The 27107-nt window shown below is 59.8% G+C and overlaps 2 protein-coding genes across 2 annotated transcripts in view; one reads left to right on the top strand and one right to left on the bottom strand.

The window, feature by feature from the left end:
* Tmem132c (transmembrane protein 132C) overlaps nt 1–18018 on the top strand; it is a 230680-nt gene extending 212662 nt beyond the window's left edge. The window contains exons 5-9 of the mRNA XM_013150245.3: nt 5596–5739; nt 9088–9293; nt 9809–10082; nt 10699–10890; nt 15607–18018. Of these exons, the coding sequence (XP_013005699.2) occupies nt 5596–5739; nt 9088–9293; nt 9809–10082; nt 10699–10890; nt 15607–16698 (1908 nt within the window). The 3' untranslated portion in view covers nt 16699–18018. The remainder of the gene's footprint in view (nt 1–5595; nt 5740–9087; nt 9294–9808; nt 10083–10698; nt 10891–15606) is intronic.
* Nucleotides 18019–19300: 1282 nt separating this feature from the next.
* The window catches only part of Slc15a4 (solute carrier family 15 member 4), a 44608-nt gene continuing 36801 nt past the window's right edge, over nt 19301–27107 (bottom strand). Inside the window, exon 8 of the mRNA XM_063225477.1 lies at nt 19301–26158. Coding sequence (XP_063081547.1) covers nt 26133–26158 — 26 coding nt within the window. The 3' untranslated portion in view covers nt 19301–26132. The remainder of the gene's footprint in view (nt 26159–27107) is intronic.

The raw sequence follows: 27107 nt of genomic DNA, 5'->3' as shown, positions 1-27107 counted from the left end.
TATTTTGGTAATTAATTTAAATGATTGACAACCCCAACAAGGCTTTCTCTCTTTTCCTTTCTTTCTTTCTTTCTTTCTTTCTTTCTTTCTTTCTTTCTTTCTTTCTTTCCCTTTAAAAAAATTGAGAGCTGGACACAGGAGCACACACCTATAATCCTAGTACTCTGGAGGCTGAGGCAGGAGGATGCTAATGAGTTCAAAGCCAGCCTGAGCTGCATAACGAGATCCTGTACAGAAAGATTTTGTTTTGCTTTGTTTTGGTTTAGTTTGTGACAAGACCAAAAGAAGCCTCCCTGCCAACTTTAGTTCAATTTCTTAACATAAAGATTAATGTTGGGAGAACAGTTCAAGAAATGTGAGTCCCCCCCCCCAAAAAAAAAGCATCGTAAAAATATAATATCCCCAAAATGAACCTGTGCCAGTCTAACTGGGAGGATCCATGGAGGTCTGGAGTGTTTGGGGAATTAAAATGCTCAGGGCCGCTTGTCCACCCTGCAGTGGCTGGTCAGGGACCCTCCAGCACCCTGCACAGCGTGGGGCGCTGGGACTGGAGGGCAGGTGGTCTCCTGCTGCACTGTGCGTGCCCATTGTCCGAGCTGGCAGATCTGAGGCCCGGGCAGGGATGCGTCACCCCGACCCCTGTCACCACCCCCAGCAGCAGCAGCCCGGCCCCTAGGTCCTGCAGACGGGGACAGCTACGCTCTGGGTCCCCAAGCAAGTGGGCTTTGAACAAATCGCACACTGCAGGATCCCCTTTCAAAGAGCCTTCTAGAAGAGACAAAACCGTAGAAACAGAAAGAGTGGTCCAGGGTGCCCTGGGGCTGCAGGCCTGTGCGGCTGAGGGACGGGAAGGTGGCAAAGGGACAGCCCTGGTGACTCCACTGCAGGGTCACGGCTGATGGCGTGTGCATGCCCTCGGGGGTGCCCCGGAGCTGTGTCCAGGGCTGAGGCCGCCGCTGGGCTCCAGTCTGGTCCCAGACTGAACCCGAGCTCTGCTTTTGCTCCGCAGAGCCCACCACATTTAAACCCTGGCTTTTGTCTTGTTGCACTGTGCTGCCGACCTCAGCTACCAGGGAGCGGTGTCGCCCGAGAGTATTTCAGTGCCTGCTGCTGGCCCTGCAGCCAGGGAGAGGCTAAGCAGGGTCTGGGGCTGGGGGTAGGTGGGCAGGGAACACGTAAAAGAGTCCCGAGCCTTCTAGGCTGAGGAGTGCAGCAGGATTTGCCCGGTGACTTGGGCCTTGTCTGAGTGGCCTCAGGCTCAGACTTCTGGCCCTGCTGACGGACTCCGGGGGAAGCAGGCGTGGCCATGCCCAAGCCACTGTACACGGCATCCCATGGGTGCTGGGTCTTCCCGATGTATTCACAGCCCAGTCCCCACATGACGAAGACTCTGATTTTAAGGGTATGGAGGAAATTCGCTCAGATATTCCCTCCTCTGGTGGCCAATAGTGTAACCCAGAGCCGGCCATCACCAACTGATTCCTCCCAGGCAAGCACCTTGGCTGGGGCAGACTCTGCATTGGGACCGGCTTGGAGGCATTTTTGGTTCGGAGCCACAATGCAAACACAAAACACAGTGAACATCTGAATTTTAAAATCTTACTAGGAGCCGGGCATGGTGGCACACACCTGTTATCCGAGCATTTAAGAGGCTGAGGCAGGAGGATCCTTGTGAGTTCGAGACCAGCCTGAGCTACAAAGTGAGCTCAAGCCCAGCCTGAACTGCATAGCAAGACGCTGTCTCAAAAAGACAACAGATAAAAATAAAACCTTAGTACAGTAACAGACATTGCCACGAAGCCCCTCAAAATCCTCTCAGTCACTTCCGACCCTCTCGTCCCACTGTCCTGGCGCTGTCTGAAGCAGCTCTGGGGTCCTCTTTTGTGAGTGTCTTCAGCTGCAAAATCACAGATGCCCCATGTCCTGAATCAGAGTCCTAGGTGGAAATTCTAACTCTGGAGAGAGCCAGAGGTCACACCGTGCCGGGTCTGGTGAATGAGGCGGGGTGGACGGGGCGTCCTGGTTTTAGGCGGCCAGCCCTTGGCAACCACACACTGTGGGAGATGGGGTTCACGGTCGTCTTTCCCTGTGGCGCATTGTTTTAAAAACTTAAACGCTGATCTCGCCGTTCCTCACACCCTGCACTTGGGCAGCCTGCAAAGACTAAGTTAGGGGAAACGAACTTAGCTGAGTTTGGCTGAGCTGTACAACTCTTGCGTCTCTCAGGGACGCTGGGGCCACTTATTCCCTGCGCTGCTCTGACTGAGGGTTCGCTTAATAACCCACTCACACCGTTGGGCTCCCCAAAGACGGTGCCCAGCTGAAGCCGAATTGCTTTCTTGCTTTAAACGGTGTTTTCGGACAGATCCTCCATCTTGCATTAGGAGCAAATTGACAGATAAGTCCAGTTCGTCCCTGCACCTGGGCTCTGCGCTTTGAACGAATTGGAAGTAAATGAGCCAGCGGCCGGTGGCCGGGATGATTGCTCTGTGACCCTGAGAGCCATCCCGGGGAGGGCACTGACCTGGCCCGGCTGCCCTCGGAGACGGTGTCTACCTGGCGGCCACTGTGTCCCCTGTGTCCCTGCTGCTGCCTGGTGCTCAGGCAGGAACATGGCAGGAGAGAGCCTGGCTTTGGACCCCACATGACTGACCACGATGCAAGGTCAGCGCCCGAGTGGCCACGCTGGGCCCCTTGCTGGTTACTCGGACAGGACGGCTATCTTCTGTGCTGCGGAGACCCTTGCGAGACTCCCACTGCAGACCATTACTGGGCTGCTTCTGGTAGATTAGAGGCCATCGTGGTCCCATCACAAGGCACCCGAGACGCGGCAGGGAGACTCACCTGCTCCCTAAACTGCCAATCAGGCCTGCCAACAGGAGTGGCACAGGCTTCAACCAATTAGAGCAGACCAGAGGGTAACACCGACCAATGAGACAGGAGCTGTGAGGCCGTGGGTGGGCGTGACCCAGCAGAAGTCTCCACCCGCTGGGTCAGAGGCAGGGGATCCAGGTTCCCAGGATAAAAGGAGCTGCGGGCTGGGGACAGCGGGGGGCCAGGGAGCTGGGGCAGAGCCTCATGGGTGTGTGGGGAACAGCATCTGCTGGAGGAACAGCAGAGACTCCCCAGCCCGTACGGGAGGGAAACGCAGGCCAGGCAGAGAGGCAGGGCAGCTGACCAGGGTGGGCGTGGCAATGCTGCCCAAAGGGTGCACAGGGACATTCCCTATGTCCCCGGAGTGGGGGCAGCCGAGCCCTCCTCACAGCCCCTGTGACCCCTGCCCAAGCGGGAAGAGATGCCGGCAGCGAGGAAGAGGGCTTCCCCCTGTCAGTGCAGCTCTGACAGCTGAGACACCTCTGAAGGCCAGAGGGTCACGCAAGGGACATTGTGCTCTCCCTGTCTCTGTCTCTCTGGTCACAAAGGGCAACATTTGCAGAAGACAGAAGGGGCAGTGTCCACACTGTGTGCTGGGGCACAGGGGACCTGGGACAGCCTGTGTGGAAGTGGTCAGCACCAGCCTCTTCCCAGCGTTCTGCCTCTGTAGCTCCGTGGCTCCATGGTCCCGTGGCTCTGTGACATGACTTAAAATGACCCTGGCCGAGCGGTGATAGGGCTGGGCGCGACCCTGGAGCCACTGGGCAGGAAGGAGCCGGACATGTGCAGGGGTTACCTGGCTTCGGGGGTCAGAGGTGCTGGGTTGGAGGCCCCTGACAGGAGCCCTGCCAGGACCTCGGGCAGCCTCACCCTGCACCCCGGAAATCGAGCTTCTGGGAGCCTGTGGGGCCCTCACTCCATGGCAGTCCCCGATTGGGGGGGACACAGCAGCCAGAGGGGTGAGCCAGCCTGGCCTCCTCCCAGAAGCGCCCCTGTAGCTCCCTCCACCCCCTCCCCAGGACGCAGGCTCTGCTGCTTTCTGGGTTTCTCTCGAAGGTGACCTTGGTCTTCCCAGCACTGTCCCTGGAGCCAGATCCCTGTCCACACCACTGCTACCCTGGGGACGTCCCCCATGGCCCCACTGCCCTCCAGCTGCAAAGCCCTGTGGGTGTCTCTGATCCTGCACACTCCTGCGGGCAGCCTCACAGAAGGCTCCTCGTGAGGCCGGGCGCTGGCCCCTTACCCAGTGTCCATGCAGCCCTGGCCCCTGGGAGGGCAGAGCCACGGCACTGTGGCCTCTCCTGACCTTGGTGCCAGTGCAGACCCCGCTCCCCACTTAGTGAGAGCTCCTAGTCCTGGGAAGAGCACAGTGCCCCCAGACAGGGACCCGGGCAGCACCCAGAGAGCACAGGGCAGGACCCGGGGCCAGGTGTGCGTCTCCCAGCTACCAGCCCTCCGTGGGCTCTGGACCGGAGCCCAGACACCGAGTGTGCAGAGGCCCCCGTGAGGCACCGTGGGAGAACCCACTGAGCTCCCCGCTGCCGTGAGAGGCGAAAGCCGGGCCAGCTGGGCCCCTGCAGGGCTCCTGGATGCTGGACTCGAGCGGGTGGGCAGCGGACAGGTGGGGTCGGAGACCGAGCTGATCGGGCCAGGCTGTTGCTGGGGTCCCAAGCACAGCGTCTGCATAAACCACACTGACCACGTCCACGCTGAGCAGCCGAGCCAGGGCAGTGCCTGGGCTTCTTTCGAGGACACAGATTGGGGTGAAAGGTGAGGTCACAGAAGGAAGGGACACACGCCCATTCCCGCAGACAAGGAATGCCCCTTACTCCTGGTACCACTCCACTCCCTCTGGGCCACTGCAAGCCCTGACAGGTGATCCCACGTCACCAATTTACCTGAGAAGGGTTAGTGTCCTGGGGACGGGCGCCTGGAGGACCAGAGCATCGGAAGCAGGCCTGGAGACAGTTCTATTTCAGGGGCCCCAGCCAGTGTAACAGTCCAGAGCTCACACCGGCCCTGGGCCTCAGTTTCCCCATACATGGGTCTGCTTCGTGGGTTCCCCAGGCCGGGTGCATGGGCTCTGTGCGTCCACCTGTCCGCCTGCAGAGGCCAGGGTAGGGCCCTGTCTGCCCAGCCAGCTAAACCCTCACTTCCATCCCCAGGAAGCCCAGGCCCAGGCCCCAACCCCCGTGGACCCTCCTGTGGCCTCTCCGGCCTGGCCTGCCCCAGACCTGGCGTGTGAAGGGAGTTGAGTGTGCTTCTCCGTCTCTCAGTGTGACACTTCTCCAATTCGTCCAGAGTTCCCAGGGACAGTGCTCTTGGTCCTCTGGTCCCCGAGGGCCACCCCAGCCACTGCCTCTCATCTCTGCCTCCCACCATCATGGTGACCGGGGGTCACATCGGGCCCACCCAGGTCATCCAGGCCCCTGTGCCCCTCACAGCCCTCATGGTTTCCCTTTGGGGCAGTGGAGGGGGCTTCAGGAAGCACCTAAGGCGCCCAGCTCGGAGCCTGTGGTTTGCAGCCCAACCCACCGGGTCATCCCTTCTGCCTGGAAGAGTGACCGCCCGGCCATTAGAGCGGAGAGGACGATGGACTCGGGGCTCAGGGCTGCTGTGTGAACCAGGCTGCCTGGCCAGGGCCTTGGGGGGCCCCGGGAACTGACAGGTGCTGCGGGACTGGAGTCCCGTTACGCTGTCCCTGTGTCTGTCCCCGTGCAGGACACCGAGATCCTCAACACGGCTGTCCTCACGGGCAAGACGGTGGCCACGCCGGTGCGGGTGGTGTCGGTGGAGGAGAATGGGGCGGTGAGCGACATCTCGGAGCAGGTGGAGTGCACGTCTGCAGAGGAGGACGTCATCAAGGTAAGCGGCTGAGGACGGGGACAGGACGGTCCTTCAGAGCCTCCATGCTGGACTGTACCAGGCTAGCTGCTTCTGTTTTCTCCTCCCTTCCTCTGTCTCTCCCTCCCGCCCTGCTGCCTCCGCGTCCCAGAGAGCTGGGTTGACAGGCTGGGGACACCATGCGGGCTTCACACATTGTTGGGGCGGGATGCCACTCAAAGGATGTAACCCCGAGCTGGGCATGAACCACCCTACTGTGAAAGGGTGACCCTGGTGCCAGGAACCTGCCCAGAAGTAAGGAATCCACCTCCGGCCTACCAGAGCCCGGAGGGAAACAAGATCTAGAAACAAGCTCACAGGGCAGTGCACAGCGCCCCTCAGAACTCGGAAGTGAGCTGGACACGGAGCCCATTGCTAATATTCCCAGGAGCGGGAAACGGCCTCCTGGGAGTACAGAGGAGCCCCCAGCTGTGGGCAGAGCAGGTGGGACCTGAGCCAGCAGGAGCCGGGGTGTGGGGCATGGCTGGCACACAGGGGCACCGTCCCGGATGACGGGGTGGCTCTGGACTGATGGGCCAAGGGTGCCACAGAGCTGGGCAGGTGCAGGTTGGCTCGCCATGGGGGAACCAGGGGTCCCACACAGTTAGGGCCACACAGACACCTGCTGGTTCGCATCTGGGGTTTCCATTTCTGGTTGGTCAGGAACCCGAAGGCTGGAATGCCAGCTGGGGACTCAGCCGTCACCACTTCGTGGGTGCTGGGAGGGAACACAGAGCCAGGGGTCAGCAGAGCAGCGTCTCCCCCGACACACAGCCTGGGCCAGCAGCACAGAATTCTGGGTGGCAGAGGGTGAGATGCATGGGCATGGAGCCCCTGGAGCAGGAGGAGACCAGACTTATGCCTCAGACAGCGCCATGGTGCAAGCTGGGGCAGCCGGAGTCCCCAGACGGGGACCTCTGCTTAGACAGGACAGTAGGGTGGACACTGTCCAGTGAGAGTCCTGCTAGAAGAGAGTCTTCCAGTAGAAGAGCCGCTCACTTGGTGGGGGCTGATGATTAATGTGTCCCAAGACCTCCGCAGCCGTCTGTGCCGCCTTCAGGGGCGGCAGGGACAGTGGCGCTGCCAGGCGTGACAAATTTGCACCTCCGCCGTCCTCCTCCGTTATTTATAAATTTCTGCAGAGGCCGCGCTCCCACCCGCCCGTCGGGCTGGGAAACCTAATAAATAGGAGAAGTCAATGGTCTGTGAATGGCAGCCTTGATTAAAGTGATTGCTGATCGCACTCGGCTCGGCTGTTATGCTGATGCCCTCCCAGCCCGCCGGCGTTTACACCCTAACAAGGAGTCAGGGACGAGGCTGAAATTGCTTTCCAGGCCAACTGGCCCAGTGACGGTTTTGCACACCCTGGACTGAGCTCAGAAGACCATCCCACATCCCACCCCGGCGCCCCCAGCAGACCGAGGGAATTCTCAAAGCCCGGCCTCGCCGGCTGCCCCTGCAGCAGAGGCGTGAGATGGAGACGGCCCGGTCCCACGTGGGCCATCCGTGGGCCCACAAGTGGGGAAGGAGGGTGACCCATCACCAGAGCTCAGTGCCGCTATCGTTAGGCTGAGGCCACAGAGCCACGGAAGGAAGCCGGCTCCATCCAGAGCACCGGACCTAGCAGGGGATAGATAAGCACCTCAGCCATCGGAGCTCGGGTGGAGAGTGCGACGGAAGTGACCCGTCAGGCTGCACTGTGTGGTGTGCGTCCCCAGTGGCGCTGCTGTCCATGTGCTCCCCAGGAGCCGGGGACCGAACAGCTGTGAGGAACTGCCCAAGGGCTTCGGGGAGCTTTCGAATTAATTTCGTACAAAGTTTCTGCTGCTTTTGTCTCCTCCGTGTCTCACTGCCAAGTCCAGATCTGAAAGGATCTACCCATCTACCCAGCTGTCCACCTGTCCATCTGACTGCCCTAGCATCCTCCCATCATCTATCCATCTGTCCATCTGTCCATCCATCCATCCATCCACATCCATCCATCCATCCACTCATCTATCCGTCCATCCATCCACCTGTCCAAAAGGATGGAGGGTTGGAGAGATAGACATCTCTCCAACCCTCCATCCTTGGGTTTATCCATCCGCCCACCCATCCATTTCTCCATCCTTTCATCCCTCTTTCTATCCACCCATCTGTCCATCGCTTGGACCATCTGTCTACCTGTCCATCCATCCACCTCCTGTCTGTCTGCCCACCCACCTGTTCATCCACCCGATGCCCACCTTGCTGAGCGCCCGCTCTGTGAGCAGCTGTGTACGGAACCAGGAGTTCTGAAGATGAATGTGATGGGGTTTTGCCTTCAAAATGTTGCATTTTTCAGAAGCGACACGGACATGTGGGGCCAATTTAAACCGAATCCCGTGAACTTGGGTACACAAGATAGATGACACTGTCTCCCTGTAACTGAACGTGGCTTCTGCTTTTGGTTTCCTGTTCATTAGGGCGATGGAAACAGAGCCCTGGTCTAATTCCCAGGGTGCGTAGCTGTCACCGAGGCCCCGGGAGGTGGACGGATGCTCTCGTCCTCTGTCACAGTCCTGCAGGGACACCCAACATCAGCCACACACGTGGCTCCCTCCCACTGCCACCCACCATGTCCCTCAGCCCCGTGCCGCCTGCGGAGACCCAGGCGTCTCCCTGCGGCCCCCTGTCCAGCCCAGGAGCCATCACCTCCGGATGGACAGGATTGGAGCCCAAAAGCCAGATGCTTGAGGTGTTTCCTTGGTTTACTCCGTGCGTCTGATCTCTCTCTGGTCAGGATTGCCCTCTTCCTAAAGAAACGACCCCCGAAACACGGGGAAAGGAACAGAGGGACGATCCTGCTGTTCACACACTGAACACAAAAACACACACAGAGACACCATCCCGGGCGGGCATCAGGGAGGCGCGGCCCAGGCGTTTCCTGCTTTCTGTCCAGTTGGGGCGACCCTCCCCTGAGGGACAGGAGCTGCAGACGTCCTCGGCCCGCACCCTGCAGCTGGACAGGCTCGGTGCTCTCCATGAAGCTCGAGAAGCCCTGGCCAGAGCAGCGGGCTCCCTCCGATGCTCCCCTTCCTGCTGGCTTCTCCCTCTCTTCTGCCTCAGTCTGCTCCTTCCCCCTCACCCCTGCTTCCAGAATGGCTTCAGAGTTAAACCAATTGCACCCTTTTCTCGGGCTCCGCACTGGGAGGAACTTGGATTGAGCACTGTTCCAAACAAGCGGCTGGCGGTGTGGCTCGGTGGGAGCAGTCGCCCAGCACGCAAGGCCCTGGGTTCTCTCCCGGCACCCCAAAGACAGAAAAGACTGTCTAGGGCCCCGTGACTTCTCCCCTCTGCCCATCTCTGCAGGTCTCTGGCCACTGTGACTACGTCTTTGTCAACGGCAAAGAGATAAAGGGCCAGGTGGACGCGGTGGTGAACTTCACGTACCAGGACCTGAGCGCCCTGCTGAAGATCACCGTGTGGGCACCGCGGCTGCCCCTGCAGATCGACGTCTCCGACACAGAGCTCAGCCAGATTAAGGGGTGGCGGGTGCCCATTGTGGCCGGCAAGAGGTGAGCCCGGGGGAGGCTGCGTCCTGGAGCAGTGACAGCCGCCTGCCCTCCAGTGAGGGCACCACAGGACTCAGAACGTGAGGGGCCCCCGGAGCAGCTCACCCATCACTGGTCCGGGCAGCAGCGTTTGCAGGGGCTGAGGCCCGGGGACGCTGTGCCTCTGGGTGTCCCCGCAGGAGTCTGGGTCCCCGTCCCCGAGCGCTGGCCCTGCTGGCCCCTTACCCCCTGGGGTGGGTGCCAGGGTCCTGCTTTTTCCTAGAGCTCTGTGTCCTGCATCGCCCGGGCTGTTTCCCTCCGTGGCCCAGGCACCCGGGCTTCATTCTGAAAACCAACGGGAGCAGGCTTGGAGAAGGGGGCCCGGGTGGTGAGGTGCAGGATCCACGTCCACGGGGGCACTTGAGAGCCCCAGGGTTTCATGTGCACGACAGTGTGGGCTGCACAAGCCACCACCGCACCCCGTGCCTCAGTTTCCCCAGCCGGGACGATTGAGCCCCAGCTCTCCGCACTCCCTGCAGGCCCGCACAGGACAGCGAGGACGAGGAGGACGAGGAGCGGCGGGGCCGCGGCTGTGCGCTGCAGTTCCAGCGAGCCACCGTGCGCGTCCTGGCGCAGTTCGTGGCCGAGGCTGCCGGGCACTGGGCCCAGCCCAGACACCTGCTCGGCCCTGACTGGCAGTTCGACGTCACGCACCTGGTGGCCAACTTCATGAAGCTGGAGGCGCCCCATGTGGCCGTGCTGCAGGAGAACGGCGTCCTGGCCGGGAGGGAGGTTGGCATGACGACCGTGCAGGTAGGAGCCAGGCCACTCCGCTGGCCCCACTGTTTATTCACTCAACAAACACTCTGCACATCTTATATGTGGCTCAAAGGAATGGGTCCAGTGGCAAGGTTTCAGCACACGTAGAGGTGGCCTTTTCCTCAACACCCAAGTCCCTCCAGCTGAGGGGCCCCCTCTGGGCCCTTATACCATGTGGACGTCTCAGGCCTGATCCTGGGCTTGTGAGGGGAGGTGGGAACAGTGTTTCCGCTGGAGGCCTGGACTCCTCCCACTCTGGTCTCCACTTGTGACTCAGAGAATGCAATTCCAGCCGCAGGGTCTGTTTGCAGCTTCTCATGAATCCCAACACCAGGTTCACCATGCACAGTAAGCCAGGTTGTGCACTGCACCCCAGCGCCCCAGCTAGACTGAGGTTCACCCCTTCTAAAGACATCACAGATCATAGTGTTTATTTGTAAAGTCACCAGGGGTGGCTGATTCTCCTAAAGACCCAGAATAGGTTGGGGTTCGTAGTGACATAGGCGTGTGGTCCCCTCGGCCTGGGACATAAACCCCAAGGCTGTCTGTGAGCAAAGTTCCAAGGCCTGAGTGAGGTGTGACCTGGTCTCACTCTATCCTTCCACCCCAGGTCCTCTCCCCGCTGTCCGACTCCATCCTGGCGGAGAAAACGGTCACCGTGCTGGACGACAAGGTGTCGGTCACCGAGCTGGCTGTCCAGCTGGTGGCCGGGCTGTCAGTCGCCCTCCACCCCTACGTGGAGCACAGCCGGGCCATCGCTGCCGTGGCCACAGCTGAGGAGCTGCTTCGCACCCCCAAACAGGTAGGGCCACGCCCGGGGGAGGCCAGGCGGGGCAGCCGGGGTCCCCGGACCCAGCCCCCTCACCCCAGGACGGGTGGTCCCACTGCCTCGGTCCATCGCTGTCCCCGCAGGAGTGGGAGAGGCCAGGCCGAGGCTTCCCCGGAACTCTTGGTGACCCAGAGCCACCCGGTCCCCTCCCCAGCCCTCCCTGAGCGTCCCAGGGTCCTGCGGAGGCCGCTGGCCCGCCCTGCATGGCCACGACCTGCTGACCACCGCCTCCGCCCGCAGCCGGCTTCGCCCCCTCCTCCTCTTCCCTTCCCGCCGTCCTTCTTCGGTGGTCCTGGGGCGGAAGGCCAGGCCTCCAGGCAGATACAGCCCTGTCCTTTGTCCATTTTCCCTTTTGAGACAGGTCTCCCAAAATGACCCCGATGCCCAGTCTGGGCTTGAACCTGTGCTCCTCCTGCCTCAGCCTCCCCAATTGCTGGGATTCCAAGCGTGGGCTGCCACACCCGGCTCAACAGCCTTCCGTACTCGTCCTCCAAGGGCACCCCCGAGGCTCGAGGCCGGGGTGGGGGCCAGGACTCCCACACAGGGGCGCCTGGCACCCCGCACGGGTAGCCGGTGGGCAGCACTTTGTGCTTCCCCTCGGCTGTAAGGATGACTCTTGGGAGGCTGAAGCAGGAGGATTGCGGGTTCCAGCCCAGCCTGCAGGACTTCGTGACTCAGCGACACCTTGTCTGAAGACAAAAGCTTAAAGGGAGGCCGGGCTGGCGCTCAGGGGGCCGGGCCAGGGTTTGATCCTTAAAAAAGAAGACACCAGTGTGAGGACCCCGTGCTGAGGGTCCCACGCTGTCCCCTGTGCCCAGGCCGTAGGGATGGGTGGGGCACCGGGGGGCCGGGGCAGGCAGGGCTCATGACAGCAAGGCCCTGACCACAGTGGGCAGCCGTGCTGGCCCCTGTCTGCGTGCTCCAGAGGACGATGGTCCTGGAGGCAGGGCACAAGGGGCTGGACAGAGCAGCAGTCTCCAAGGCACCTCAGCCAGAGTGAGCCTGTGTTCCTGGAGATGGAGGATGCTAAGGGGTGGACACAGAGGACCAAAGTGCGGTGGTGGGAGAGCATGGGTCAGCAGTGCAGGCTGGGGACCCACATGCCCTCTTGCCCCTGCAGAGGGCTATGTGAGCTGCAGCAGTGGTGCTCAGCACCCGCGGTGTATCGGGCAGTGACTGCTGCATAACAAGTGTCCCCGATTGTGCAGCTTCAGACCACACTGAGCTTTGACGCTCAGGTCAGAGGAGCCCAACATGTGACCAGACCACTTTTTAGAGCCTTGCTCTGTGCACCTGGCCCTGCCCTGTTGTGGAGTGGCTGTGGAGTGGGAGCCTCTGGAAGCTGCCCACTGTGGCCCCATTCCCACTCCAGCCTCCCCCATCACCCATGGCACTGGCCTGGTGGCCTCCAACTTCCTGTTGTGCCTCCTGTGCCTCGGTGGTCCCTGTGGTGAGTGGGAGTCGCCCCCCCCCAGACCACAGCACTTTTGAGGGACATCGTCCTCACCCTCACCTCACTGCGTGCCCAGCCTCGAGCCCAGCAGATGGCCCCGCCCGGCACACACACCGTGCTCGGCTGTCCCGGGACACAGAAGCCCGAGCAGAGTTTTCTGGTTTAGAAAGCACAGACAGAGGGGAGTAGAGGACGGCGGGGGGCATCCACGTTGCACCTCTGTCTCCATCAGCGGGTGGTCAGCAGGGTCAGTGCCGGGCAGGGCTTCCCGGGGTCATCCTGGCCAGCAGGGCCGCTCGGGCTTCTCACCGAGGTAGGGATGCACTCGTGGGCTGGCGACCGCCGGTCTCGGGGTCCCAGGAGGGCCAGCTGGGCAGCAGTCTTGCAGCGGGGCAGCACGTGATGGGTCCAGGAAGCCCACGGCCATCCCAGCCTCTGCCCTCCTCTGCCCCTCCGAGTCCCTTCCCGGTAGCTTCCTCCTCCATCCGGAGGGAGTGAGGACAGTTAGTTCCCGGGAAAGGCAGCTTCAGGCCCTGCTCACTCGGGTTAGCGGTGTCTCAGCTCAGCCTCTGAGCACGGTCACTGCTCCCGATGTCTCCCTCCCTGAAACACCAAGGCTGAGGATGCCAGGCGACTGTGCGGGTGCCCCCAGAGCCGGGCCCTTCCGGAGAGGCCGAGGGTGGAGAAATGATCTGGGGGGGCTGCCTGGCAGTGGGGCAGGGTCTGGGCACAGAAAGGGCCTAGTGGGACTCGTCCTCCCTGCAGATGGAGACAAGGGCAGGAGCCTCAGCCGGGTCTCAGCTGTGGCTCCCCAAGCTGAGCCTGAGGCGAGGGCTCCAGCACGGTGTGGGCTGCCCGGGCAGGGTCGGGCGGGGGATAGGATGGGGGGCTGGGTCACTGGCTGGGCCGCAGGGGGACAGAGGCAGCTCAGGCTGCTCCGGGGGGACCAGAGCCAGCTCGGCCCAGGCTGGAGGGCTGGCTGTGCCTGAGGAGGGGGCAGCAGGCATTAGGGCGATGGTTCTTCCTCAGCTGCACTGAAGGGCGCTCCTGGAGAGTGCTGATTCCTAGGCCCCCGGCAAAAAGAGAAAGTGTTGGCCTGCACCGTCAGATGTGTAGGAGCTCACGGAAGATGCTACCCTATTACACTGAGATCAACAGTGATGCAAAAGCCCGGTGTGCCCAGCAGTGGGGTTCTTGGAAAATGATTGGCTCAGGGGTTGTGGCTGACTTCCTGTTGGGGGCGGGGTCTGGCAGGGAGAGGCGTGGCCTGGAGGGCTCCTCCCCCTGCCGGCTCCTCCCCCCTCTCTGTGCCCCATGCCGTGAGCAGCTCTGCTCCGCCAGGCCCTTCCTCCGGGTCTTGCTGCTGCGGCGGAGCCCGCTGACCACAGATCACAGCAAACTTCTCCTCCTCAAGTCGCGTGTCTGGGGTTGTGTCTCAGTGAGGAGGAAGCCTTAAGTCAACCCCGTGCTCAGATTTCGGTAAAAATCTCCCTCCCTCCTCAGAGCCACTATGTGGCAGTAGGAGCTTCTATTCCAAGCAAGAAAGACGCAGCCTGGCTGGCCTAAACACCAAGCAGAGCCTCTCAGTCCCCATCATCTGCACCTGCATCAGGTGCAGCTGGATCCAGGTGCCCACGCGGTGCCATTCCTTTGTGGCTCCATAATTCAGGGCTTTGGAGACTCACTGTGGCTTCCTGTCTTCCCTCCCTCTGTCCATTCCTCCCGAGCTCCATGCTCTGCTTTTCCTCCTCGCTGTGTTATTTCCTGGGCTGCTGCCCTCGCCCATTTCTTTGGTCTCCTGTGGTCTGGCCCTCAGGCCGCTCCCTTCCTGCGTGAGTCCCTCCTGACCCATGTGGACGCTGCCCACCTGGTGGGGGAGAGGCCTGGGTCCACCACGCTCGTCCACCGAGTGCTCCCCACGCAGCCTGCTGTGGTTTTCCGTGTGTGCCCGAGCGGGGCCAGCTGTGTCCTTCGGGAGTGCGTGACATCAGCCTGAGGTCAAGTGTGCGGTTACCTCTGGGGCACCGCTGTACCCCAGGCCCACCCAGGCCATGCAGCATGGCCGCTCCACGTGGCCTCCAGGAGGGGAGTTCCTTGCTGCATCTGTGGCTGCAGCTGCAGGGCCGAAGACAGACAGATCTGTGGTGCAAGACGCAGGGCAGGGAGGACACTGCAGGGTCACTGCCATCCTGTGCCGGGCTGAGCACTGGGCCCTCGTGACGGCCGCCTGGGGTCTCGGGCACTGTGGCTGGGAGCAGGGCCCTGGCCCGTGGAGCGTCTGCAGCCTCTCGTGGAGAGGCAGAGCCCGTCCTGTGTGAATGCTGGTGCCAGGCGTGCAGCACACACCTGGCAGCCTAGCATTAGGGAGTTGAGATGGGAGGGTGGCTAGGAGTCGGGGGCAGCCTGGGGTACAACCAGGAAAACCAAAGTAGGGTGACCTCCGTGCGCTCCAGGACCCTCTGGCGCTGTCCTTGGTGCTGAGGCGCTACTGCCCACTGTGCCCACCCAGGCGAGTCCCCAACTCAGTCAGGAGGCAGCTGGAGTGTCCACAGCCCTGGGAACCTGTGCCACCCGTGGCTCTGTGCTCGCCGTCACTGACAGGGGATGTGGGGCAGGGGACACCGGGGCTGGCTCAGACCTGGCCAGGCCTAGAGGGTGGGGACGGGGAGTTCTCGGACCCCTGTGCTGTCCCCACGGTGGGGACTCCATGTAGCCTTGTGGCTCCAGGAGCACCAGGGCAGGTCTTTTCGATAAACCTGGTGCCTTCTACCAGCCTGAGCTTCATGTTTTCTTCTGATGACTTCACAGACGAGGACATGGCATGGGACACACAGGGGTCGTGGTGGGGCCAGGCCAGGAGCAGATTACGCTTGCTTTCTCTCTCTGAGAGAAGGCAGAGTTTCCTTTTCGAAGCCCTTAAGTCTGAGCCCCTCTCCAGCTCTGTGTAGCCCCAACCTTCATCCTCACAGACCTGGCCAAGGGCACTAATCCACGGGGGACGGGGCCCCTTCCTTCTTGGATTGGTTCTCTGTGCACCTGTTTGCTTTCCTGATAAGAGCTGTGCCAGACCTTCAGATGATTTTTCTGACCTCGATGTAAAACCAGCTTCCTTTGTCCGATGCATGGACCGCTGGGTCTGATTTGGGGTCCCGCACAGTTCCTCTGGGTCCTACTCCCGCAGGGGCTCTTTGAGAAGGTCTCCGTCGGGCTGGTCCTAACTGCCTCTCTCCATGCAGGAAGCCGTGATCAGCACCTGGCTGCAGTTCAGCGACGGCTCGGTGACCCCCCTGGACATCTACGACAGCAAGGACTTCTCCCTGGCCGCCACCTCCCTGGATGAGGCTGTCGTGTCCACGCCCCCATCACACTCTCCCTGGTGGCCCATCGTGGTGGCTGAAGGGGAAGGCCAGGGCCCGCTAGTCCGCGTGGACCTGAGCATTGCTGAGTCCTGCCAGAAATCCAAGCGCAAAAGCGTGCTGGCCGTGGGCTTCGGCAACGTCAGGGTCAAGTTCGGACAGAGCGATGCAGATGCCAGCCCTACGGGGGACACTGACAGGGAGGAGGAGGAGGAGATCGAGAACCACACCAGTGACCGCAGGCAGACGGGCCAGGAAGGTCGCCTGCAGAGTGGCTCGGCAGGGGAGCGAGAGGAAGGGGCGCTGGGGAGGGCCACGACCACGGCCAAGGCGCTGCTGGACAACAGGGTGGTGAAGAGCAGCCCGCTGAACGGGGCCCGGCCGCCCGGGGAGGAGCCGCTGCAGACCATCCCCATCGACTTTGCCAACTTCCCCGCACGCGTGGACCTCCCGAGGGCCAGCGCCGGGCTGCAGGACAGCGACCGCCTGGCGCCTGCGGTGCACGGCCTGAGTGACCTGGAGATCGGCATGTACGCCCTGCTGGGTGTCTTCTGCCTGGCCATCCTCGTCTTCCTCATCAACTGCGCCACGTTTGCCCTGAAGTTCCGGCAGAAGCGGGTGCCCCTGGAGGGCCAGGCCGCTGTGACCCACTCGCACGACTGGGTGTGGCTGGGTAATGATGCTGAGCTCCTGGAGAGTTCAGGGGACCCCACACCACCCCAGGACGAGCACACAACTGTCATAGACCACGGCCCCGGGGGCTGCAAGGAGAGTGACCAGCTGCTCGTTGGCAGGGGCAGCGCCCAGCAGCAGGTGCTCGGCCAGGTGCACTGGGCGGTGGACAGGGGCCCCCAGCAGGAGCCGCCGCGCTCACCCGCCTCCAGGAGGAAGAGGGTCAAATTCGCCACCTTCCCCGTCATCCCCCCGGATGGCAGCTGTGCCTCAGCCAGCTCCATCCTGGGGGCCCAGTGAGTGGGGTGTGGAGACCTGGGCATGGGCGTCCTAGAGAACTCAGAGACTGCCTGGGAAGGTTCCCCAGAAGGTGTGGACCCCAGCCGGGCCGGGTCGCGCACCGGCCTGGATGTCACAGGTCCGGAAACCGGGAGGGGGTGCGGTGGCATGGAGGGCTCCCGCAGTGGCGGTGGACAGTTTCCCAAGCCGCCTGCTCTGCTGTGGCCGGGCGGGAATGCAAAGGCGACCTGCACAAGGCAGAATCAGGAAGGCTATTTTACGAATCAGCACCTAATACAGCTACCAAAAATTATCTGTTAAAAAAAAAAAAAAAAAAAAAAAAAAAACAGAAAAAGACCACAAATGATCTGCTTATATTTCTATAAAGGACAACGTATGACAGTAGGGACGGAGTAGAGACATTTTCTGTTGGAGTTCGAGGCCGCTGTTCTGAGGACCCTGTGGCCGCTGACCCGGGGACCCTCCGGATGCCCGAGGCCTCTCGGGGGGACCTAGAGAGACGCTTCCTGTCACCGGATAATCGCTTCTGTCCCCGTGTGGCCTCCCTGTGGCCTCGGCTTCCATCTGGTTTACATTTAATGTTTATTTCTGAGGACCAAGTGGTATATTTTTCCTAAATGAGATATAAATTATATTCTATTCATTAGATGGTTTTTTAAGAAACAATGCCGATTAACCATTCCGTTGTGATCTTAATGTTTTTCTATGTCTTGCCAGCTTTTATGGTATGTGGCGGTTTTTTACAAGGACAGGGAGCAGCCCCACCCCCACCCCAGGGTCACGGTCAGGGTGGGGGGGCCCTTGCTGGACACGGCTGGCCGATGGTGGCCCAGCTCGGCCTCCTGGACACACAGGGCTCCCTCCGTCCCCAGAGGAACCCAGGCAGGGCATAGTCAACTCCAGGAGTGGCAGTGCCCAGGAGCAAGCCGGGTCAGAGGTGTTTTGGGGGGACCTAAGCAGTTTTGCATACTCTGTGGGCTGCAATGCTCCACCACAAGGGCAGAGACGAGTCCAGGTGAGACCGAGTTTGTGAGAGGTGCAACCTCGAGCAGCTTACAGCCGCTGGGCAGTGCTGTGGGGGTGGACAGAGAGAGACACAGGGACCCGGGGGTCCAGCAGGAGGGGCAGAGACGCCAGGGGTGGTCACTGTTTTTACCGTTTTTATTACTAAAATCGGTGGCTGAGAGAAGGTCCTCAGAGCCGTGTAATCGTGGCTGGACCTTTTAAGCAGGTATTTGTAGCACCTGCTCGAGACGCAAAGGAGGTATTTATTTACACCTGTGATGCCTGTTGTCATTAAAATGCTTCCACGGCTCCCCACGCAGTGTGTCTTGGGGTGTCTCTTCCTTCCGGGGTCCCCCTCCCCACCCTGACATGCAATCTGCTGAAGACATAAACTCAGGCTGAGGAGAAAGGTGGCATTTGTTACCACCGTGCCCTGGTGTTGTGCTGGGTCCAGAAGGGGGACCCTGGGTCATGTTCCGGTGGTCACCTGTAGGAGCGCTCAGGACAGGCAGGATGCTGGCCCTGGCACAAGGGTGCCTGATTCCGCTGGACCGAGCAGGGTGCCCGAGCCGCCAGCCCAGCAACTTCCGGGATGCTCTGCTGTCATCTGGTGGGTGCTGGGAAAGAAGGCGGCTGGAGGCCAGCAGGGTCTGTCCCTGGGAAGGGGTGACCGTCACCCTGAGAACATTTGTCCCTGCAGTCCGGCCAGCGTTCAGGGAGAGTGTGGCCCCCCACTGGCAGGGAGCAGTTTTTGGCAGAAGGAAAGAGCTACGGTTTGGTTTGGTTCGCCAACAGTTTTAGTGAGATGTCCACATAAAACTGACCCGCGGACATCAGGCTGATGGCACGTGCCTGTGATCTCAGCACTCTAGGAGGCTGAGGCAGGAGGGTCACATGTGCCAGCTCTGCCTAGAAAACGGAGTGAAACCTTGCCTCAAAATTAAAAAAAATTAAACTGCCTGTGGAAGGTCCTGGGCTCAGGCCCCAGCACTGGGAAAATAAATTAATGAAAGACCCGTGGACAGCATCCAATTCGATGTTTTTCTGACAAGTTGTGCATTTCTGGTCTCTTCCACTGGGAGTGTTTTCATGATCCCGAGGAGAAACCGCTCAGGCCTTCACTGGCCCTGCCATTTCCCCACCCCCACCACCCCAGGGACGGCTCCTTCTCCTGCCTGGGGGGTTCCTGTCGGTACCATTTGGGCCACGCTCCCCAAGGACACCATGCACCAACCGCTGGCCCGTCCTCCGTTAGCCCAAGCCAGGGACCTCTGTGTCCCATAATGACAGAAGGTGTGCATCGGTGACTCGGGCAGGGGAGGGCAGCAGGCCTCCCCTGGTATTGAGGCCCAGCCCTCCACCGCTGTGCCCTTTGGCCTGTGCCACGACCATCGGAGTGCCCAAGCTGAGCCAGAAGGGCCATCCTAGAGTGGCACCATCATGGAGAGGACAGACAGGCATGGAGAGCAGGACTGTGGAGGGGGTAAGGGCAGGAAGCCCAGAGAGGAGAGGAGCCCTGGCCTGCTCGGCCACGGGGAGGAGGAAGAGGGTCCACCGCCCTGACCCCGGGTTTCCAGGCAAGAACACGAGATTCCACTTCCCGGAACCAGGCAATCACGACATGTCGATTTATTTCCCGCAGACCAAAATGCTCTGTCCAGGAGGCGTGTGTGTGTGTGTGTGTGTGTGTGTGTGTGTCCCCTGTCAAAGAGGGCATCTGGGAGAAAGAGTTGCAGGGCTTCGGAATTTCACTGATTTTTATAAAATCCAGCTTGCACCATGAGAGGAAAGCTCGGGTCTCTTAGACTGTGGGGACACGGGAGAGGGCTTGTGTCCCTTTGGGCCCAGAGAGAGGACTCGGTGCTGTGGGGACAGAAAAGCCTGGATGCAGACAGGACAGCTGTGGCAGAGAGGACTGCGTACATTTCTCTAGTCACTCAACAGATGCTCACAGGCGTGAGCAGTGCCTGGGACCAAGATGCCACAGGGGAGAATCGGGGTCCTCTCGTGGGTCCCTCGCTGGGGAGGCGCAGCAGCTCTCAGGGCAGGTGGGGACCGCAGGGTGGGAACAGGTCTCCTGACTATACCCAGATGTCCAGACCTGGCCACAGCTGCCCAGCCTCACCACGCCCGGGTGCTGGACCCCGAGGCTGGACTGTGACTCGCTCTCACCTTTGGCAGCTAAGTGTCTTGTGGTAGCGCCATGCGATCCTCCTGGTGTGCAGGCTCCCCGGGCGGGGTCCAGACCCCCCACCCAAGCTGCAGCCTGTGCACCAGCTTGCAGGGTCCTGGTGAGAGTGCCACCCCAGTTCTCGCCAGGGACACCACCTTGGCAGCTGGACGTCAGTCACGGAGGGGACACTCTGTCAGCCATGTTGGAAAACACTGCTGCATTCACTCTGCAGTTGCCGGGGACAAACTGGGGGACACCGGGAACCCGGCCTCTCCTGGGCGCTCCCTCCAGAGACAGATGAAGATCACACTGCAGAGTCCAAGGCCCCTGCAGGCCCCGGCTCCGAGGCCGTGGCTGCTCCTCCCCACTTCCGTCCACCCCAAGTGTCTCTCTGTGTCCCCTTCACTCCTCCTACAGGGACCCCTGGCCTTGGATTTCAGGGCCACACTAACCCTGTGTGGTTAGTTATCTTCATTAATTACATCTGCAAAGCCTCCATTAGCACGCTCTGAGGTGTGACAGGACACAGACCTGAGAAAGGACACCCTTCACCCCGGCCATGCCCGCCAGGGCTCTGTGACCTGCCCGCCTTCCCCAGGACCAACATGAAATAACTGCACAATAAATCACCTGTCCCCAGACCCTTGTCCCAGGTTCTGCTTAGGGTAGACTTCAGTCCAAGACACAAAACAATCAGCACCGGCCAACTGATCAAGAGAAAGACCAAGAGCCAGGCGTGGTGGTGCACACTGTGATCCCAGCGCTCAGGAGGCTGAGGCAGGAGGATCTCTGTGAGTTTGCAGTCAGCCTGGGCTACGTGGTAAGACTTTGTCTCAAAACATCAAAGAGATCAGAGCAAATGGATGCAACAGGCAGGTGGCCCGTCCATTTCCCGGGAGGACAGACCCCTGTGGAGAGTCCTGGATCAGCAGAGCGCACTCCTGCATGGACTGGGGATTCCCTGGCTCTTTAGCGAACAGCTCTGCTCCCCTGGGTGCTCTCTGAATTCCTACTGGGGGGAGGAAGGGTTTGCTGGTGGGGCAGCTTCATACTGGGAAGATAAAATCAGATTACAGCTGGCCCTGAATTCCCATAAGCCCCGAGGACCAGCAGCAGTGGGGTCAGGCATTTCCCAGTCTGATCGGATTAACACATGAGGCAGGAGAGCTGCAGGGGAGAGGCGGGCAGAGATCAGAAACGGCACAGCACGCACAGCGCCCGACTCACCGCTTACTCTCTGCATGATGACAGAGATGTTTCTAGAATCTTTAGCTTCCTCTCAAATGACTGTGATAAAAGCAAACGGGCTTCCAAATTTTAAAAAAATCTCAAAATACTTAAAAATAGGAAAACTTTTGTCTGGGTGATTTCAATTTCCAAATTCAGGTGGTATAAAAAATAGAATTTTTGTTGTTTTTTTCCTGTCACTGGAAAGATTTTTCCTGAAGATTTTACCTTCAGGAAGGAGAATTGAATTCCAACCAACCCAAAACCTTTCCCCTCTCTCCCCAGGGATGCGCCTGGGCGCCACGGGCTGCAGGAGGCCGTGGCCTTGTGCTGGGAGTGCTGGGCGCCCTGAGGGCAGTACTCAGCTATTCCCTGACCCTCCCAGGCCACTCTGGCTGGGCCTGAGGGGCCCGAGGAGCGGGTTGGGGTGCCCCCACCCATCGTTTTCCATGTGCATCACAACCCACGGCCACCCACCCTCTCCAGGCGTTAGCGAAGTCTTTGATTGGGTTTCGGGGTATGTCTGCCTTCACAGAAACCAAGTTATTACACAAAACGTAACCGCACCTCTCGTGAATATGAGACTCCGAGAATTGAACATTTGTATAAGAAGTGATCACCTGGCTAGTCCTGAACTACGACATTCAGGAGCACCTTTGTGTGGACAGCAAGGAGGTGGCACCGGGCTGGGGCGCCCGTGCCAGCTGGCACTGGACTCTCATGACAGCCGGCACCTAAGGCACCTCAGAATTCCTATTCCCAGTGCTGCCTTTTAGGGAACCAACCAACGCATCTGACGCTATATGGTCTTGACTTAGCATTACTCAAATGCTGATGGTCATGCAGGGCACACCCACTGCCCCTGATCCCACGGGGTGACGTGGAGAATGAAGGCCTTACAGTTTGTGATCATTAGTCTTGGAAACAGCCCAAGAGCCCATCAGCTGACGGACGGATAAAGAAGGTGTGGGGCTTTTTGGACTACTCAGGCATAAAGAAACTAAACTGGAGCCCTTCCAGCTCCAGTGGGTGCACCCGGAGGGGTTGGAGGGAGGGAAGGGGAATGGGGAAAAAAAGAATCAAGAAGATCGTGCACACAGGCCTGGTGGTACGCATCTCTAACCCCAGCGCTTGGGAGGCTGAGGCAGGAGGATCCCTGGTTTTGAGGCCACCCGGGCTACATAGATAAATCAGGTACAGGTACAAACTCCCTGTGATGAATGTGATCATTATGTGTCCCTACAATGTTCTAATAAACTTAATTAATGGAAAATGACAAAGAAGGCAGACCTAGCTCCACCCACCCTTTCTGGAGCTGATCAGGCCAACAGCGGGGGACAGGAGCAGCGGGGGGCGGGGGAGAGCTCGTGGCTCTGTTTTTTCACCCCCCCGGCACCCCACAAGCACCCCGGAAAGCTGTGCCAGCTCCCTCTAACCAGTCTGGTTTAGTCTACTGCTATCTTGGGTGAACCCTTGATAAGAGGTGCTGCTTCCAATAACCCAGAAATCCTGGCAGGGCAGAGACCCTGCCTGTCCTAAGCAGAACTGCATGGGACCAAGGCTCAGATTCCAACCCTTGCATGGCTGCCCGCTGAGAAGGGACTGTGACCCCGTGTGCAAGCTCACATTTCCTGAAGCCATGCTAAAATGTTACGGGAAAAAAAGGCGTGCTGGTTCACTCCTGTAATCCAAGCACTCGGGAGGCTGAGGCAGGTGGATTGTTGCCAGTTCCAGACCAGCCTGGGCTAAAAAACAAGCTCAAGGCCAGCCTGAACTGCATAGTGAGATGCTGTCTCAAAAGGACCAAAAAAAAAAAAAAAAAAGAAAGAAAAAAGAAAAGAAAAGAAATCTGACCTAATGTTTTATTGAATGCAGTGTACCTAAGCTAGCACCCTTTTGACATCTAATTGGTATCAAAATGACTGATTGCATGTTTGCTTTTTCAGGGTCTCCGTGCTGTGTGGCTCAGGCTGAGCTCCTGCTCACAGCGGTCCTGCAGCCTCAGCTGCCCAGCTGCTAGGATGGCAGACAGGTGCCCGCGCCCAGCTGCCTGCTCTGCAGCATTGCCCGAAGCTTCTGAAGTCCAGCACGCAAACTTCTGGGGGTGAATCTCAGCCACACAGCACCCAAAGGCTGTGGAACTTAGGGCTCTGCCCCCCAGGATTCACCACTGTTGTGGAGAGGCTGCCCAGGGCTGAAGGCAGAGGGGGAAGCAGCGGGGGGCACGAATCCCTGCGTGTTAAGGACAGCTGTGTGGGACGGGGCACCCACGGGTCAGGATGGTTTCCACTGTGAGCGCTCTCTGAGGCTGAGGCATGGCCATCTCCAGGGCACAGGGAGGGAGGGCCACCAGCTTCCCGTGAAGCCAGGAGCCGCTGGTGTCCCAGGGACCCCGGTGGCCACCCAGACTCCACCCCAAGCAACTCTGGTGACCAATATGGCCCCCTCCATCTCAGGCCCAGCCCCCACCGCACTGAGGCAGGCTGTGAGGCCCCGCCTGGAGGAGGAGGGGGCTGCCGCTGGGCACGCTGGTCTCTCCCTCTACAACGGGGCATGTGGGGATAGTTCTACTGAGAGGTGGGACACGGCCTGAGCCCAGTCTTCACACTGGAAGCCAGGGCTCAGCGGGTCATGAGATTGGCCACCAGGCGATGGGGTAGGCGGAGGAGGGCGCCTGGCCTCTGACCCATCTTCTGCCCAATACACATCCCCACACAGTACCTCACAAACCTCAAGGGTCTCCATGGTCTCTCACAGGGTCTCTTCCCATGGCCCGGACCCTCAGCAGCAGCTCTGCCTATTGGTTCTGTTCAGAACCCAACATTCAGGCCAGGTGAATTTGATCACTGCACTTCCCACGGCTCCCCACAGCTCCCCAATACTTCATGGTCACAGAGTGGCTGCATGGCTCCCTACATCACAGCTTCCAAGGCAGAGCAAGATGGCCAGGTGGGCAGTGAACTGGAGCCACATTAAGCCTTGAGCCTCTGTGAGTGTGTGTGCATGCGTGTGTGTTGCTGGGATTGAACCCAGGACATTTGCACTGAGCTACATCCCTACTCCTTGTTTAATTTCTAATTTTCAGGCAAGCTCTTGCTAAATCACTAAGTTGGCCAGGCTGGCCTTGAACTTTCGGCCCTCCCGCTCAGCCTCCCCAGGTGCCGAGGTTACAGGTGTGCGCCACCGCTGCTGGCCATGCAGGCCTTTTGTGACTCAACCTCGGGGGTCACTCAGCAGGGGCTCACTGTCCTCTACTCATCAAAGGCCAGCCCAGTCCGACTGGGGAGCAGTCTGTGAGCCCCCAGCTTGGCACCCGCAGAGGCTGGAGCAGGGACACTGTGTGTCCACGAAGGACAAGGTGGTGCGGGGGCCGGAAGGACGCTCCCTGCCGGTATCTGGATTTGAACTTGGAGTGAACGCGTGTTTCAAGGCCCAGGTGAGGTCCTGGGTCTCAGTGGCCAAGGCAGACCCCGCGTGGAGGGCCTTGCTCGAGGAAAGACCCGTCCCTCTTGCTGTCCCAAACCAGGGGCTGCTGGCACCTTCCAAGCAGGGCCTGTGCCACCTCAGGGCCAGCGCTGCAGGGCATTCACGGGCACCCCGATAACGCAGGAGGTTCCTCTTCATGGGGAGCAGTTTAATGAGAAGCAGAAATAGCTCACACAATGGTGAGAGCAGAGAGGAGAGACAGAGACAGAGACAGAGACCGAGACAGAGCCCTCCCGCACCTGCATTCTCGGAGCTGTGTGGCCTGGGCCAGCAGAGCTAACCTTCCTGCCCGGGACCAGCATGAGCGGCACCCGGATTTGCTCCCCAGAGGGGCCGGGAGGGGGCTGCAGGCACCCACCGTGCATGGGAGGGGCAGGGAGAGGAGGGTGCTGAGGAGGAGCAGACAGTGGGACCAGTTCCCCCACTAATCCCCCGCTTCACTTTTTTCTCCACCCACTGACCTGTGCTGACCGGCCCAAGGAAAATGCACAGCATCACTGGACACCGGGGAATCTCAGGAGGCCGCCCAGGAAAGCAGGACCTCGTCTGCTGCCCAAACTGGCGATCTCAGGTGTCTGAGGTCTAACAGTAATCAGCTGGGCACCCGGAAACTTGGCACCTGCTCCAGGTGGTGAAGGAAGCACCCAGACAGAGCTGTGGTTAGAAAGCCAAGAAGCAGAAACATCTGGCGGAAAGGGGCGCAGCCAGGAAACTGTCACTGTCACTGTGAAGCAGCTACACTAGGACACAAGCCGAGCACAGAGACAACCAGGTACCCAGCGCTCTGAACCTGGAAAGGCAAAGGTGGGCTGTGGAGGTGACTCCTGTGATCTCAGCACTCAGGAGGCTGAGGCAGGAGCATTGCCAGGCATCTGAGGCCAGCCCGGGCTGTATGGTGAGTGCAAGGTCACCCCGGACCACAAAGCAAGGCTCTGTCTCAAAAAGGAAACTAACAGAAAGAAACTTTAAAGACAAACACAAAGGCCCATGCCTGTGATCCCGGCAATCGGGAGGCTGAGGCAAGAGAATCTCCCTGAGTTTGGAGCCAGCCAAGTTCAAAGCCAGCCTGAACCATGTAATGAAATCCTGCCTCAAAAGAGACCAAAAACAAACAAACAAAACCACAACCGTATGACTAGAAACTGGAAGACTTTTCCTAAAATCCAGGCAAAAAGACGAGCTCACAAAAGAGAGAACAGATTGGAAAACAGGTTAAAGAAATAAGACAATTTTGAGAACTATCGAGCTGGGGGACTTACATCATGAAAGGCTCACACACTGCCATCTAAAGCACCTTCTCTTAACGCGCTTTGGAGATTCTCACGGGTGGGGTCCCCACGCTGCAGAAGGCACCTGTGTGAGACCTCAGCAACCACGGCAGGCAGACAGCCAAGCCAGCACACGCAAGCAGCCTGCGTCTGTGCCGAGTGGTCTTCCTAGGTTTCCATCCGTACCTGGGGCCGTCACCAGCGCACGCGTGTCTACCTGTGCCAAGTCGTAGATACGCAGCTGCATCCCACTGTGGACCTGCACTGGACTCGGGTCACATCCGCAGCATCCTCACGTGAACTGCAAAAGAAAAATCCTGCAAGTCTTAAGAGAGAACAGACTCCACCTGAAAGCAATTAAGGATCAGATCTGTGTCCAAATTCTGCTCAGCACTCACTGGAACAAGGAAAAAAATTCCTTCTGAATGTTCAGTAAAAATCACCCTGCAAATAGACACCCAAAACAGAGTCACGTAAGACAGACGTGACGGAGAGACGAGCCCCAGGTCCTGCCCTTTTTCAAGACAGGCTGCTTGTGGATGGACGTGACAGTGCAGACCCTAAGGAGAAGCACGCTCAGAGCCCCTGGGAGGCTCCTCTCGGGCCAGCATGAGGAAAGCGCTGGCAGTTCACGGGGCAGCAGGCGCCCACCTCCCCTCTGTGAGCACAGGGAAAGTGATCAGAGATCCATGCAGGAGGCACCGGCCTGGGGCTCTCTCGATGGATGAGATGGGACTCGTGACCCAGGCACGTGCAGCTCTGCTGAGGGGCCTGATGTCAGCGGATGACAGCAGTGGACACAGCCAGCTGCCGACCGTCACTGTCTGATGCCAGCTTGTGCTGGACACTGTAGGCGGCTCTGCTGGGTTCCAGGTACCCGCCGCTGGTCTCTGCTGGCTGTGTGAGCTTTCTGGGGCTCTTCAGCAGTAACAGCTCTGTGTATTCACTGTCAACATTGCTCGGGATCAAATCCCAAGCAGACATGCAGGACTTTGGAGCCCACACCTCCTGAGAAATCACCGCAAGTCTTCCGGGATGCCAAGGAGTCTATTTTGACGGCCTGGCTGCCCCTGGAAACTAGGACAGTCCCTGGGGCAGGTGGCAGAACTGGACGGGCCGCCTGTATGGCAGTGTCCCACTTCAGCAAGGGCGAGGGCAGGAAGCAGGGCATTTTCGGGAAGGCTCGCGGTGCACGCTGGGAGTGCCCTCCTGCTCCTGGCACTCAGGCACACTCCTCTGCATGTCGGGGA

Source organism: Cavia porcellus, unplaced genomic scaffold, assembly GCF_034190915.1.
Source record: "Cavia porcellus strain 051 isolate PalLab524CR breed Dunkin Hartley unplaced genomic scaffold, mCavPor4.1 scaffold_16, whole genome shotgun sequence".
In the NCBI taxonomy this organism is placed as follows: Eukaryota; Metazoa; Chordata; class Mammalia; order Rodentia; family Caviidae; genus Cavia; species Cavia porcellus.
The sequence above is the reverse complement of the archived record's forward strand: the minus strand, read 5'-3'. Positions and strand labels throughout refer to the sequence as shown.